The 17,062-nt window shown below is 35.6% G+C and overlaps 1 protein-coding gene across 2 annotated transcripts in view; it reads right to left on the bottom strand.

Annotated features, from left to right (window-relative positions):
- Positions 1-17,062, bottom strand: part of UNC5C (unc-5 netrin receptor C) — a 382,002-nt gene that overhangs the window by 166,185 nt on the left and 198,755 nt on the right. For both annotated transcript variants that reach the window (XM_025385362.1, XM_025385361.1), the window contains exon 2: positions 662-883. In XM_025385362.1, coding sequence (XP_025241147.1) covers positions 662-883 — 222 coding nt within the window. The remainder of the gene's footprint in view (positions 1-661; positions 884-17,062) is intronic.

Below are 17,062 nucleotides of genomic sequence, written 5' to 3'. Positions count from 1 at the left end.
CAACAAAGTCAGGAGTTTTAACCATGCCGCGGCAAAGATAATCAGATCAAGACCCTCTGAGAAAGGGCTACAATTACCATTTCTTCTGTTCATGGATCCTACACTATCACTGTTCTGAATCACCCTTAATTTAATTTCAGATAAGAGTTAGGAAGTTAGGATTCACTTTTGGATGTAAATTATGAGTATAAGATACTTTGAATCTACGACATTTACAAATCCTTAACAAATATAAGGGCAAACTACGCACATGGATTAACATTAGACAGTAATGTAAACACGTTCAATTTATCCTAGTTAAAAATGCTTCCCAGATCTCAGGCTATTTAGATCTGACTACCACGCAAGTGCAATTCAAGAATATTATTTGCTAGGGCATTTAACATTGTCAGTCTATTCATTTGCATTATTTATCTTCTTAAGTATGAACCATATTTTAATCTCATGTAGTCCAATGGGAATCAAGTCAAGATTTATTCACGCCATTTTACTTTTCAACACATGAAACAAGATCACCAAATCTTAACCAACCAATTCAAAACTTTTTGTCAAAGAATAACTCCATTTTCCATTCTACTAATTGAAATTATAGTATGGCCCCAGGCTAGAGTAGTGAGTAACTGAATCTTGAACTGCAATGCAAATGCAATGGAAAACTCACCGGAAGTTTCATCTACTCTTTCATCTACTATGTGGTCCTTCTGATGAACCCATTCACTATTACACTTGAAATAGATCTGGGTGGCAGGGCTGGCTTTACAGTACAGGTTCACAGGCTTATTCTTCACAATATAAGCTTCTTCAGGCTCAATAAGGAAATGTGGCAGAGGCTCAGGTGGATCAGAAGGAAAAGTTTCTGGGAGTTCATGAAAAAAGTCGTCGTCTGAGAAACAAGAAGAAAGTGGAAAATGGTTAACACATTGTAACAACTTGCCTTTTATTTGCTAGTTGTGTAAAAATAATGACTTATAAATGCAGTAATTAAGGGATTTGAATGCCTGCTGTGTGTTAGGCAGTATGTTAGATCTATTGACTGGTCATTTAACTAATGATATGGATTATTATTCCCATTTCTATACACAGCAAAACTCAACCTCAGGGAGGATAAATAAGTTGCCCTGAGCACACAGGTAGTAAATAGCAGAGCTGAAACTGGAATTCATGTGTATCTCAATTAAAAACCATGATCTTCCCAATGTATCACTACATTTCCTATTATAGAGTGTCACCCTTGAGAGCAGACAAAAGCAAGAGCAACTTCATTAGAAACATTTCCTTGAAAAGCATAAAGCTCATAGATAAAGCTTACATCCTTTGCAAGGAGATGAGCAGAAATATTAGAAACTTTAATTAAGGATCTTTACATTCAAACTCAAATCTGTTGTTATTTTCAAAAGATATCATTGTGTGAAATATTCATTCAACCCAAAATTTAAAAACCACTTTAGATAATTTGCACACTTTGAGATACATTTTAAACCTGGATTCTGCATGATTCAAAATAAAAAAGTAATAATAAAAGTGCTTTGTATAATAAAACCTATTCTTGTGTTGTACAAAAGTCAAGGTAAAAACAGTCTTTTCAATACACCATAAATAAGTTCAGCCTAATAATAATCTTCCAACTGGGACAGAGGAAAACAAAGCTATTACTAATTCCCCAAATTGGTTACAAACACGTCATGTGAAAACTCTGATGTCAAAATTAAAAATTTTTACAAGTTATTTAAATGTACTTTTTATTCAGTAGTAAATATAGAGTATGGTATTGATACTTAAAGGCTGGTTGCTCACATGTTGTCTTGAAAGTCATTTTATTTCTCCTTCAGTTGTTGCCCTGTGTTGGAAGATAGCCATTGGTATAGTGGACATCTATCTGCCCACTAAGAAAATTGGCTTGGAACTTTTTTCATTCAAGTCATAAGATAGCTGTCAAATAGTAATGATGTCTGGTCTCTGCTAATCTATTTCGCAGTAAAAATTGACTTCACTTGCATCACTGGACAAAACTAGCATTCAAAGCTGCCCACAGTAGTAAATTTATGACACTGAAATGTAAATGTTGTTTCCTATATCTAGATATTTTTTCTCACTTTACCTCCTTAATTTGCTTTCTTTTGGCAGGGCATCACTTCTAGTTTTTCCATTGTTGAACATCAAGGACAAAAATTGTCAGCTTACTAAAGAATAACCTTGTTTCCATCAATTGCAGCTCCTTTAGTCAATATGCAAGAACATTCAAGACTGCTTAAATAAACATAGCTCAGAAAGGCAAAGGGATGAGGAATTGAACTATTGACAAATCCATCAGCATGAAACTGATGTCTTGAAGGTCTTATCCAATTCTTTTTCTAAAGCACTTACTGTTATATGTGATGATGGACAGTGCTGATAATCAAAAAAGCTCCAAAAAACATGACTCAAATTCTATAGAAGTTAGCTATTGTTTTTAATTATTACTATTCATGAAGGCGGTCAACTAGATTTTATTTTTTAACTATGTTTGTACACACAAAAACATGTGAATGTATTTAATAACTGTATTTATTTAAGCACGCAAAGTATAATAAATCTTTCAGCCATTGTTTCAGAAGGTAAAACTTGAAAAGGAATGATTGCAAGATATAGATGATTGTATACAACCTTACCTTATTAAGTAATATAGCAAAAGTATTTATATGTTCACATGCTAGAGAAAAACTTTACAGGCACTAAAAACTGATTACTCTGCCTTGCCAAAGCATATATCTCTTTCTTCTGATTATTTTATTGTAAACTACTGAAAAGACAAATGGAAGCAAAAAAGTCACACATTTTAAAGTCAAAAGCAGCTCTGTTAGGCGCTGGGAAAAAAGTAGTAACAATATATTTAGACAATGTATGGGCAAACTAACTTTGTATCTCCTTAACTTTGACTTTTAAGACAACATGATCAAAACAAGTAAAGAGAAATGAACCTATATCTTCGTTTGAGGTTTCACACAGTATTGATTTTTCAAGACGTTTGTTAGCACTTGAAAATACAACTTATTAAGGAAAATTTCTATCATTAGAAATGTTTTAATTTAATAAATCCAGTTTTTCTTTTACATATCATTATAGTTTCAGCAGAACCAATCTCTTAAAAGTTGATCTAGAGAGATGCCTTGGCCAACCCCAGCATATTAGTTTATTAAGATTTCCTATAATATTCACAAAGTAAATTCAAGCCTATGCCCTGGATGAATTCCTGTTACAGGCAATATGGCATATCACTTCTATTACTCAATTCAGTTGTTGAGAATGATATTAATATAGAAAATTCAAGATCTTGGGTTAGTAGATACATACAGTGGGACAGATATGATAAAATGCAAATAAGCTGATTATCAGTAGGCTCACCACTGTTGTGAAACCCTCACCTTCTCCACATACAATATATGACCTGGGTACCTTACTCAACCATGGACGTTGGTCCCACCATCAAGTTAAACATACTAAAAGAACACTTTCTGATTCTTGTTCCATACAAAACTGTTAAGTTTCAGCATTAATTCTCAGATACAGTGTTATTTTAGAAATCATCTTTTTATGAAACTGTATCCTAACTGTTTTCTTTTCTAGAGAAAGTTTTGAAAATCAAACAACCAAGCCAATTCTCTTCAACTAAAATAATAGATGAAAACTTATTTAAACATCCAGCATGGCTATAGCTACATGTATTTAAAGATAAAAAGTGATCAGCTACAAATACCATTTATCCCACATGAATATTTAGCTCCTCTGTGCAATGCATTTGCCAGTCATACAAGTGGAGGAATCTACTTTTCAATTTTGTAATTCGTTTTATAACACTATTACCAATTTTCAAAAAACTAGAAATATATAACAAATGCTTAACACTAGAAATGAAACTCTTTGAAAGCAGGGGCTATATTGTTTTCATTTTCATTTTCCATAAGTCTAGCACATTATATGGGGTCAATAAAAATCTTACAAATGCATGAATATTATACTAATGGCAACTTTGGTCATTTCTAAGAGATTCACAGAGGATTTTAGAGTTTATAGTGCCTCAGATTCATTTACAATTATAAGATGTTTTAACAATAGAAATATCTACAAACAGGACTGGCTACAAAATTTGTGTGGCCCAATGCAGAATGAAAATTCAGGATCCCTGGTTAAAAGTTTATTAAGATTTCTGAGATGGTGACAGCAGAACATTAAACCAAACACTGGTCCTGTGTGACAGCCAGCCCTGTCTACAAATGTCAGTTAAATGAGCATGTCACTTCATGGAAAGTCTGAAAAATGAAATTGCATCTTTATTATTGGATATTCATTTTGGAACTTAGTTTGTTTTTCCCAGCTTCTTGTGGTAATTAGATATTTTCTAAAGGAAAACATAATTGTTCAGACTGAGAATCTCAGGCTCGTTTCAATTCTCTAAGCAAGTGTATTTGCAATGGTGTGCAAGGGAAGGTGTGTGACTTTATGTGTTTGTGGCCTTCCTTTGGATGATCCCTAGTGCCCATCAAAGGGCCTCTGATCCAAAATAAGTAAAATCCTGCCATGCTAAAATTTTTACTTTTTCAGGGCATTAAAGGACTGCTGAACCCATGGGGATAAGAAAGTTTGTGATTCCACCCTGAGGTGGTAGACTGTTTACTGAGATCAGTACCTTTCATGCAATTCATATTACCATACTAGAAAAAAAACCCTCATAACAAAATAATTAAAAAGCCCAGCTTTATGATACTATTAAGGTCATGCTGCAATGAAGGAGTGATATTAGGGTGATAATAGGAATTCAGTCTGTGAACAGTAACTTCAGACTGTGAACTTATTTCTGGCAACATGCCACAGGTATCCCAAATTATTACATTTTCTATAAATGCACACCTCGGCTGCTGGTATTGACCGTGTCGTGCTATCTGGGCAAAATGACTTGATTAATTAAGTTGTGAAACAAGTTTTGTACTTGTAGTTCATTCAAATTAACAAGGTAAATTTCCAGAGTTGCTTTTGTTCTGTACATTGAATTCGGTATTAATTTAACGCTTTTTTGATTTAGATGTAATGTTATTATTCCTTTTACCCTCCTCCGATATTTGACTTAATTTTCCACTTTCTACTATTACTCAATACTGACATTCCAACAGTAGTACCATTTTTATCTTGATATCAATAAATCTCAGTATTTCCTTTTTTCTGTTATCTCACATAGGCTTTTGCTTTTTCATTTACACCCAAGAAGAGAAAGCTTTTCACCATATATTATTTTTATAGACTTTCATTCCACCTAATTCTTCACCGGAAAATATTATGCTATGAACATCAATCTGGGGAGCTTTAGGTTGCTGGTTTTATTGCTATATATCAAGCCTTAATTTTCATCAACTTAATACATAAGTTTCTATATTTCTGAATCATAAGACTTAAACTATTATTGCTTATATCATAAAATATAGGACCATTATCTCTTTGTCTGAGACTTAAAGTGTATTCTTCTGAAATGGAATTTACTTCCAAGTGATTCGAGAGCAATTTAAAATGAATGACTGCAAAGCTAATTTTATCTGCATTTGGCTACCCATCCATCAGAGAGATAATTCATGATATATTACAACAAAAGGCAGCTGGAATTAACTATTTGAATGAGACTCCAGCTTATTTTTAATATTTTGATTAAAATATCCTCGGGAAGACAAAGACTATGGTCTATATTTCAAGCAATATATTAATGGATTCATCATTTAAATTCAAGTTGTTGAATACATAATGCCTTAAATGTATTACACAACTTGGAAGTACTGAATGATTTCTAACTTCAAAACAAACTTTCTTTTGTTTTTAAAGAAATACTTGCCAAATCATGCCCATACATTAGTAATAACAATATACAGCTAATGTGCTAGTTGATAGCCACTTAACCCTGAAAAAGAGGCACCTTTTTCTGCCTGCTTAAGCCTTCATGATCTCTGACTTTTATTAATTAATCTATCCTCCTAAGTGTTTTCCTGCCTATCATCTCTACCTCTGCCATGTAGTCTATGGTGTGCTCTTAGAAAACATTTTCACAAAAACAACTTTACCTCCTTTTTCAAATAATTTAATAAATGTAATATAATGTTTTTTGCAAAATAAAATTTTTGCTTACCAGATTAGCTAAAAAATACTGAATGATTGATGAGGAGGTGAAAAAATGTACAATTGCATATACTGGCTGGAGTGTAAATGGGTATCACAGAAGATATAATTTGACAATATAAGTAAAAGTTAAGTCTCTGCATATCTCCAAATAAGCTATCCCACTTGTTGGAATCCATATTACAGACAGAATGACATGAAAATATAAATACATATGTACAAAGATGTTCACTGCAGCATTATTTGTCTAAAGAATATCTGATATATTACAAAAAAAGGCAGCTGGAATTACTCATTTGAATAAAACTGAGAACAACTGACCACCAACTGAGGAATGGTTAAATAATTTCTGAAACATCCAAGCAAAAGTATGCTGCCTGGCCAATAAAAATAAGAAAGCGGATTTGTATGTGTTGACCTAGAAGGGCAAGCAAATAAAACAAGTTTTTGGCCAGTTTGTTCAGAATTATACCACTTTTTGTAAGAAAGAGAGAAAGAGAAAGAAAGAAGGAAGGAAAGAAAGAAAGAAAGAAAGAAAGAAAGAAAGAAAGAAAGAAAGAAAGAAAGAAAGAAAGAAGGAAGAGATGACGGGAGGGGAGGGGAGGGGAGGGGGAGGGGAGGGGGGGGGAGGGGGAGGGGAAGGGAGAGGGGAGGGGGAGGGGAGGGGGGAAGCAGAACAAGATAGCCAAAGGAAGCCTTCATTGATTGTCTTCCCTGCAGGAACATCAAATTGACTATATACACCATAAAGCACCTTCATAAGAACCAAAACTCAGGTGAGTGATCACAGTACCTGGTTTTAACTTCCTATCACTGAAAAACGCACTGAAGAATGTAGGAAAGACAGTCTTGAATTGTTAATGTCACCACTCTCCCAACTCCTAGCAGTAACTGTGAGGTGTGCAGAGAGAATCTGTGTCCTTGGGGGAGGAAGAGGGCAGTGGTTGTGCAACTTTGCATTGGAACAGAGTGCCACCCGGTCACAGCAGAAAGCAAAATGGGGCAGAATTCAGCTGGGGCCCAAAGAGGGAGCATTGATACTGCCCTAGCCAGAGGGCACTCACTCATCCTTACAGTCAGAACCTGAGTTCTATTAAGCCTTGCCACCATGGGCTAAAGCCTCTAGGGTCCTAAATAAACTTGAAAGGCAGTCCAGGCCACAAAGACTGCAGTTCTTGGGCAAATAATGGTTCTCTGCCAGGGTCGGAATCAGTGGACTTGGGGAACATGCTACCTAGTGAGATACCAGCCACGGTGGCTAAGGGAGTGCTTGTGCCACCTCTTCCCTAACCATGGGCAGCACAGCTGACAGCTTATAGGAGACATTCCTTCCCTCTGCTTGAGGAGAGGGAAGAGTAAAGAGGACTTTCTTTTGTCCCTTAGCTACCAGCTCATGCACAGTAGGATAGGGTACTGGGCAGTCCTGAGGCCCACATTCTAGGCCATAGCTGCCAGGAGACATTTCTAGAGCCACTTTGGACCAGAAGCAAAACTACGAGGGAAGGACCAAGTCCTGGCAGAATTAATCACCTGCTGACTAAAGAGACCTTAGGCTCTGAATAATCAGCAGCAATACCCAGGTAGTACATGCTGTGGTTCTGGAGTGAGACTCAGAGTTGTGCTGGCTTCAGATGGCTTCAGATTGAGCACATTCCCAGCTGTAGTGAGAGTGGGCTGGGATGAGACTCCTTCTGCTTGAGAAAAAGGGAGGGAAGAATAAAAGGGAGTTTGTCTTGCATGTTAAGTACCAACTCAGCCACAGTGGGACAGAGAACCACATGAATCCCTTGAGGTTCCCAATTCCAGACCTTGGCTCTTGGATGGCATTTCTGAACCTTCCCTGGGCCAAACGGGGGCCCACTGCCCTGAAGGAAGAGTCACCATAAGCTGACTAAAGAGCCCTTGGGCCTTAAGTGAACATTGGTGGTAGTCAAGCAGTACTTGCTGTTGCCTGGGGTGGCAGTGGCCGTGGAAAAAGACTCCTCTGATGGTGGAAAGGAGATGGAAGAGTGAGAGAAACTTTGTCTTGTGGCATGGATGCCAGTTTAGCCACAGCAGAATAGAGTTCCAGGTAAATTCTTAAGGTTTCTGACTCCAGGCCTTGGCTCCTAGATGTTATCTCTGGACTCGCACAGGGCTGGAGGCAACTTGCTTCTCTGGAGGGAAGAAGCAAGGCCTGGCTGGTTTTGCTGCTAGAGTCCTAGGGCCTTTAGAGAACATAGATGATAGCCAGGCAGTGGCTACCATGGGCCTTGCGTGAGACCCAGTATGTGCTGGATTCAGGTCTGACCCAGCATAGTCCCAGTGATGGGTAGAGACAGGGATGCTTATGTCACTCCTCTTCAAGCTCTAGGCAGCTCAGTAGACAGAGAAAGAGACTCTGCTTGTTTGGGAGAAAGTAAGGGAAGAGACCAAAAGTCTCTGCCTAGTAATCCAGAGAATTCTTCCAGATCTTATCTAAGACCACAAAGGTGATACCTCTATGAGTCTGCAAGAGTCACAGTGTTATTGGGCTTGGGATGCCACCTAATGCACATATGGCTGGAGTGACCAAAAACTTAGATTACAACTCTTCAATGCACAGACACCAATAAACATCCACAAGTATCAAAGTCATCCAAAAAATCATGACCATGCCAAGCAAATTAAAACACCACTGGCCAATGCTGGAGAGACAGAGATATATGGTCTTTCAGAGAATTCAAAATAATTGCTTTGAGGAAGTTCAGTGAAATCTAAGATAACATAGGGAAGGAATTCAGAATTCTATCAGATACATTTAGCAAAGAAATTGAAATAATTAAAAATAAGCAGAAATTCTGGAGCTGAAAGATGCAACAGAGATAATGAAGAGTATGTCAGAGTCTCTTAAAAGGAGAATTAACAAAGCAGAAGAAAGAACTAGTAAGCTTGAAGTCAGTTTATTTGAAAATACAGAGTCAGAAGAGACAAATTAGAAAAGAATGAGAAAAAATGAAGCACATCTACCACAACTAGCAAATAGCCTCAAAGGCACAAATCTAAGAGTTATTGGCCTTAAAAAGGAGGTAGAGAGAGATATTAAGGTAGAAAGTTTATTCAAAGGGATAATAACAGAGAACATCCCACACCTAGAGTAAGATAACAATATTCAAGCCCAAGAAGGCTACAAAATATCAAGCAGATTTAACTCAAATAAGACTACCTCAAGACATTCAATAATCAAACTCCCAAAGATTCAAGGATAAAGTATGCATCCTAAATGCACCAAAAGAAAAAAAAGACATACAATGGAGCTCCAATACACCTGGCAGCAGACTTCTCAGTGGAAACTTTACAGGCCAGGATAGAGTGGCCTGAAATATTTAAAGTGCTGAAGGAAAAAGTCTTCTTTTCCTAGAATAGGACATCGAGAGTAAATATACTTCAAATATAAAGGAGAAATAAAGACTTTCCAGACAAACAAAAGCTGAGAGATTTTTATCAATACCAGACCTGCTCTACATGGGATGCAAAAAGGAGTTCTTTAATTAGAAAGAAAATGTTAATGAGCAATAAGAAATTATCTGAAGGTGCAAGACTGACTGGTAATAGCAAGTACATGAAAAACACAGAATATTATAACATTATAATTCTGGTGTGTAAACTACTCATATCTTGAGTAGAATGACTAAAAGATGAACTGATCAAAAATAATAACAACAACTTTTCAAGACATAGACAGCACAATAAAGAATAAATAGAAACAACAAAAATTTAAAAAGTGGGGGGACAAAGTTAAAGTGTAGAGTTTTTATTAGTTTTCTGTTTGCTTGTTTATTTATTTATGTAGTCAGTGTTAAGTTGTCATCTGTTTAAAATAATGGATTACAAGATATCATTTACAAGCCTCATGATAAACTCAAATCAGAAAATATACATAGATACACAAAATAAAATAAAAAACAAAGAAATTTAAAAATGCCACCTGAAGAAAAAACCTTCACTAAAAGGAAGACAGGGAGGATGGAAAGAAGGAAGGTAAGATGATTGCAAAACAAACAGAAAACAAATCACAAAATGTCAGGAGTAAGTCCTTATTTGTGAATAATAATATTGACTTTGAATTGATGAAACTCCTCAATCAAAAGACACAGAGTAACTGAATGGATTATAAAACAAAACAAAAAAACAAAACCCAATGATCTGTTGCCTACAAGAAACACAGTTCACCTATAAAGGAACACATAGACTGAAAATAAAGGAATGGATAAAGATATTCCATGCAACTGGAAACCAAAAAGAGTAGGAATAATTGTACAAAATACATATTTCAATACAAAAACTATATAAAGAGAGAAAGTAGGTTATTATAAAATGATAAATGGGTCAATTCGGCAAGAGGACATTAACAATTGTAAATAAATATACATCCAACACTGGAGCACCTAAATATAATATATAAAGCAAATATTATTAGAGCTAAAGAGGTAGACTCCAATACAATTAAAGCTGGAAACTGCAACACCCTACTTTCAGCATTGCACAGATCATCCAAATGGAAAACCAACAAAGAAACACCAAACTTAATCTATATTATAGACCAAATGGACCTGATAGATATCTACAGAAAATTTCACTCAATAGCTACAGAATGCACATTCTTCCCTTCAGCACATAGATCATTCTCAAGGAAAGGCCATGTGTTATGCCATAAAATAAGTCTTAAAAAATTAAAAAATTGAAATTATATCAAGTATTTTCTCTGACCACAATGGAATAACCTAGAAATAAATAACAAAAGGAATCTTGGAAACTGTATAAACACATGGAAATTAAACAATATGCTCCTGAACAACCAGTGGGTCAATGAAGAAATTAAAAAGTAAATTTAAAAATTTATTGAAACAAATGATAATGGAAACACAACATACCAAAACCTATGGGATATGGCAAAAACAGTACTAAGAGGAAATTATAGCTTTAAGTGCCTACATTTGAAAAGTAGAAAAACTTCAAACAAACAACCTAAAAATTCATCTTAATAATAACTGGAAAAACTAGAGCAAACTAAACCCAAAAGTAGTAGAAAAAAAGAAATAATAAAGATCAGAGCAGAAATAAAGGATATTGAAATGAAGAAAACAATAAAAAAAGATCAATGAAACAGAAGTTGGTTTCACTTTCAAAAGTTTTTTGAAAAAGGAGACATTACAACATTACAACTGATACTATAGAAATTCGAAGGATCATTGAATTGCTCAGTTACTATGAGCAAATATATGCTAATAAATCAGAAAATGTGGAAGAAAGGGATACATTTCTAGACAAATACATCCTACCAAGATTGAAACATGAAGAAATCCAAGACTTGAACAGACCATTAACAAGTAAGGGGATCACAGAAGTAATAAAAAGTCTCCCAGCAAAGAGAAGCCAGGACCCAATGGCTTCACAGCAGATTTCTACCAAACATTTAAAGAAGAACTAATACCAAACCTCTCAAACTATTTCAAAAAAATGAAGGAGCAGAGACTACTTCAAAACTCATTCTATGAGGTGAGTATCACCCTTATACCCAAACCAGAAACACATACAGAAGAAATCAAAACACAGGTCAATATCCCTGATATTGAACATTGGCACAAAAATCATCAACAAACTAGTAGCAAACTGAATTTAACAACACATTAAAAAGATAATTCATCATGGCCCAGTGGGATTTATCCCAGGCATTCAAGGATAGTTCAACATACACAAATCAGTGTGATACATCCTATCAAGAGAATGAAAATCAACATATGATGCTGAAAACCCTTTTGATAAAATTCAACATCCTTTTATGATAGACACCCTAAAACAAACTGAGTATAGAGGAAATATACCTCACCACACTAAAAGTAATATACAACAAACTCACAGCTAGCACTATACTAAAAGGGAAAAATCTGAAAGCATTTCCTGTAAGATCTAGAAAACAATAAGGATGCCCACTTTCATCACTGTTAGTCAACATAGTACTAGAAGTCCTGGCTAGAGCAATCAGAGAAGAGAAAAAAATAAAGGGCATCTAAACTGGAAAGAAAGAAGTAAAATTATCCCTGTTTTGCAGATGATATGATCACATATTTGGAAAAACTTAGACTTCATCAAAAAACTATTGGAACTAATAAACAAATTCAGTAAAGTTGCAGGATACAAGGTCAACATACAAAAATCAGTAGCATTTCTGTATGCCAATAGCAAACAATCTGAAAAAGAAGTCAAGTAAATAATCCCATTTACAGTGGCTACAAATAAAATAAAATCATTAGGAATTAATTAAAGAAGTGAAATATCTCTAAAATGAAAACTATAAAACATTGATAGAAGAAATTGAAGAGGACACACAGAAATGGAAAGATATTCCATGTTCGTGGATTGGAAGAACCAATATTGTTAAAATGTCCATATTACCCAAAGCAATCTAGATTCAATGCAATCCTTATCAAAATACCAACGACATTCTTCACAGAAATAGAAAAACAAAAAGCTAAAATTTATATGGAACCACAACAGACCCAGAATAGCCAAAACTCTCTTGAGCAAAAAGAACAAAACTGAAGAAATCACATTACCTGATTTCAAATTATACTATAGAGCTATAGTAACCAAAACAGCATGGTACTGATATAAAAACAGACACACAGACTAATGGAATGGAAGAACAAACCCAGAAACAAATTCATACACCTACAGTGAATTCATTTTTGACAAGGGTGCCAGAAATGTACACTGGAGAAAGGACCATCTGTTAAATAAATGATGCTGAGAAAACTGGATATCCATAGGCAGAAGAAGGAAACTAGACCCCTATCTCTCACCACATACAGAAATTGAACAAAAAGTGGAGTGAAGAATTGAATCTAAGACCTCAAACCATGGAACCACTAAAAATAAACATTGGGGAAACTCTCCAGGACATTGGCCTGGGCAAAGATTTCTTGAATAATACCTTACAAGCACAGGCAACCAAAGCAAAAATGGACAGATGGGTTCACAACAGGTTGAAAAGCTTCTGCACAGCAAAGGAAACAATCAGCAAAGTGAAGAGACAACCCACAGAATGATAGAAAACATTTGCAAACTACCCATTTGACAAGAGATTAATAACTAGAAGAGATAGGGAGCTCAAACTGTACAGGAAAAAAATCTAATAATCTCATTAAATAATCAGCAAAAGATTTGAAAAGACATTTTTCAAAAGAAGACACACAAATGGCAAGCAGGTATATGCAAAGGTGCTCAACACCATTGATCATTACAGAAATGCAAATCAAAAGTACGATGAGATGTAATCTCACTCCAGTTAAAATGACTTTTATCCAAAAGACATGCAATAACAAATGCTGGAAAGGATGTGGAGATAAGAGAACACTCATACACTGTTGGGGGGAATGTAAATTAGTACAACTACTATGGAGAACAGTTTGGAGGTTCCCCAAAAAATTAAAAATAGAACTACCAGGCAATCCAGCAATCCCACAGCTAAGTATACCCAAAAGAAAGGAAATCAGTATATCGAAGAGATATTGGCACTCCAATGTTTAATGTAGCACTATTCACAATTGCCAGGATTTGAAAGCAATCTAAGTGTCCATCTGCAGATGAATGGATAAAGAAAATGAGGTAGATATGCACAATGTGGTAGATATACACAATGGAGTACTATTCAGTCATCAAAAAATACTTTTTTAAAGTACACTTTTTAAAAGTACTTTTTAAATGACTGAATAGTACTCCATTGTGTACATCTACCGCATTTTCAAAGTACCCATTTGTAAACTACCTGCAAGCAGATATATGAAAAGGTGCTCAACACCATTGATCATTACAGAAATCCAATGAAAACTACAATCTATAAAAAGGATTTTTTTTTGACTGAATGGTATTTAGTTATAAAAAAGAGTGTTTCTGTCATTTGCAAAAACGTGGATGGAACTGGAGGAGATTATATTAAGTGTAACAAGCCAGGTACAGAAAGACAAACTTCACAGGTTCACACATATTTGTGGGAGCTAAAAAGTAAAACAATCGAACTCACAGAGAAAGAGAATGGAGTGATGGTTACCAGAAGCTGGGAAGGGTAGTGAGGGAGAGGGCGGGAGGGGGTAGAGTTAATGGGTATAAAAATATAGTTAGATAAAATGAATAAGATCTGGTATTTGATAGCAGAACAGGGTGACCACAGTCAACAAAAATTTATTATACATTTCAACATAACTAAAAGAGTATAATTGCATTGCTTGTAACAAATAGAGAATAAATGCCTGGGGTAAGGAATACTCCATTTACCCTGATGTAATTATTTTGCATTGTTTTCCTGAATCAATACATCTCAAGTACCCCATAAATGTATACACCAACTCTGTACCCACAAAAATTACAAATTTTTTAAAATGCAGAAAAAAAATAAAGAGAATGAGAGAGAAAGGGAGTGTGTGTGTGTGTGTGTTTGTGTAGGTGGCTGTATCTCCCTCTCACACACACAATCACACACACACACACACACACACATACACACTACAAGAAGTATAAGGTAAAACCTAGAAGCTGATGCACACAAATATTGACAGTCTTTACTTCTGGGGAAAAGAACTAGAGGGCTTTATGGGGGACTGTAACCTTTATTTGAAACAGATTTTTCAAATCCTAGATTATGGGTGATTCCTATTTTTTCAGCTTTTTGAGCTTTTATTCAAATTAAGAGATGGAGAAATAAAATATTCCCACATGCAGCCTATTACTTCAGCTCAGAATAACTACAAGTCTCTTCATTAAATGCAACTCTCCCAAATCAGTGATACTGACTCTTTAAAAAAATCACTTGATGTCTCCATTAAAACCTGTGTTTACAGACCGTGGTACTCATAAGTATAATCTGTAACATTTCTTTATTTCTTTCTGCCTTTATATCATTTTTCTCTTATTTTCCAATGCCCTAATGTCCTCATGTCTGTGACCTCTGACTTTGAACTAACATAGTTTAGTATATTTCTCACATTTTGCTTAAAAATCAATGCTGGTTGATCACCTTCTATTTGCTGAGACTGTCTTAGCTACTATAGTGGAAGCCACACTTTACATTTCAATGAAATCTTTTTACTTATAAAAAGAAATCATGAAATAGAAGATAGTAAATTCAAGATAATCTGACTTTGTGATAGAAACTGGTCTATTAGTCTAGTTATATAAATATCATGTTTATAACTAATTTGTAACTCATCAGTACTTGACATTCACTTTAACATGCTTCATTTTAGGACATCAGAAAAGTTTGTTAATATGTGGAAGGTCTTACATAGGGAATTAAGAAAAAGTTCTGGCTGGGCGCGATGGTTCACGCCTGTAATTCCAGCACTTTGGGAGGCCGAGGTAGACGGATCATGAAGTCAAGAGATCAAAATCATCCTGTCCAAACATGGTGAAACCCCATCTCTACTAAAAATACAAAAATTAGCTGGGCATGGTGGCACATGCCTGTAGCCCCAGCTACTCGGGAGACTGAGGCAGGAGGATCACTTGAACCCGGGAGGCAGAGGTTGCAGTGAGCTGAGATCGTGCCACTACACTCCAGCCTGGTGAAAGAGCAAGACTCCGTCTCAAAAAAGGTTCTACCATTTCCTTACTGCCTGTTAATGATTAGAGCTACATACCCTGTACTAGTATTATGAACCTCAGGAATTTGAAGAATAAGAAAAGATTACCCATAGGAATATTGTAAAAATTAAATAATTATTGACAGACAAATAGGACAACTCAAACATAGGGTTAAGCCTTACTAGCTAATTAATAAGAATGATTTATAATATAGAATAATCCAATAAAGATTGAAAATTCATTATTACAATATATTTGCATGACACATGCTCTGTTTTCTGGAAAAATCTCTATAATGGTCAATTATATGGGTCAACTTGGCCAGGCTAGAGTTCCCCATTATTCAATCAAACATCAACTTAGGTATTTCTGTGAAGGTATTTTGTAGATGTGATTAAGACCACAATTAGCAATCTTAAGTGAGGGAGCTTATTCTGGATAATCTGGGTGTGTCTGATTCAATCAGTTGAAAGGCCTTAAAAGCAGAGCTGAAGCTTCTCAGAGCAACATCTAGATTAGTGTTTGACTGAACAACTAGGGACTACAGTCTGGCTAGGCAGACATTGTCAGATTCTCCTCCCCACAATTTCATCCCCACCATTCCTCAGAACTCTTAAACATTTCTCAGATATTAGTTTAAATGCCCCTTCACCTGAAGGCCTCCCCACTCCAGGACATAAGCCCTTGTTAACCTCTCCTTTTGCTCCCTGCTCTTTTCCTTGTTCACATTTCTTCCCCACTAGATGGCAAGTTCAGAGGATGAAGGGCAGTGCTTATCTTACTCACTGCCGCATAACCAATGTCTACTTCAGGGTCAAGCAGTAAACTTGACTTTAGGGTTAGGTTTTTTGTTTTTTTTTTTTAATTTGCATTGTGGTTCCTGAAGAGGTTCTGTAAGATAAGATGGAAGTTTATAGGAATTACTCTGTTAATCAAAATCGTGAAACTTTGGAAGAAATCCTTGTACAAAATAAAACAGAAATGTGCATATTTAAAAATTGTTCCTTTAGTGTTTATAAGTACAGATCCAGTTCCCACATTTAAAAAATTCTATGTGGTCAGGTGCAGTGGCTCATGCCTGTAATACTAGGGCTTTGGGAGGCAGAGGAGGGAGGATTGCTTGAGCCCAGGGGATTGAGACTACAGTGAGCTACGACCGTGCCACTGCACTCCTACTGGGGTGACAGAGTGAGATTGTGTCCTAAAAAAAAATGAAAAATTAAAAAAATATATATCTTCTATGCAAGTGCTAATGCCATCCACCATGGGATGTGTAGAGCCTTGGACTAAATGTATTCCTTCACTGAATAATTACAGTTGACTCTAAATCATG

Source organism: Theropithecus gelada, chromosome 5 (genome assembly GCF_003255815.1).
Source record: "Theropithecus gelada isolate Dixy chromosome 5, Tgel_1.0, whole genome shotgun sequence".
NCBI classification, from domain to species: domain Eukaryota; kingdom Metazoa; phylum Chordata; class Mammalia; order Primates; family Cercopithecidae; genus Theropithecus; species Theropithecus gelada.
The sequence above is the reverse complement of the archived record's forward strand: the minus strand, read 5'-3'. Positions and strand labels throughout refer to the sequence as shown.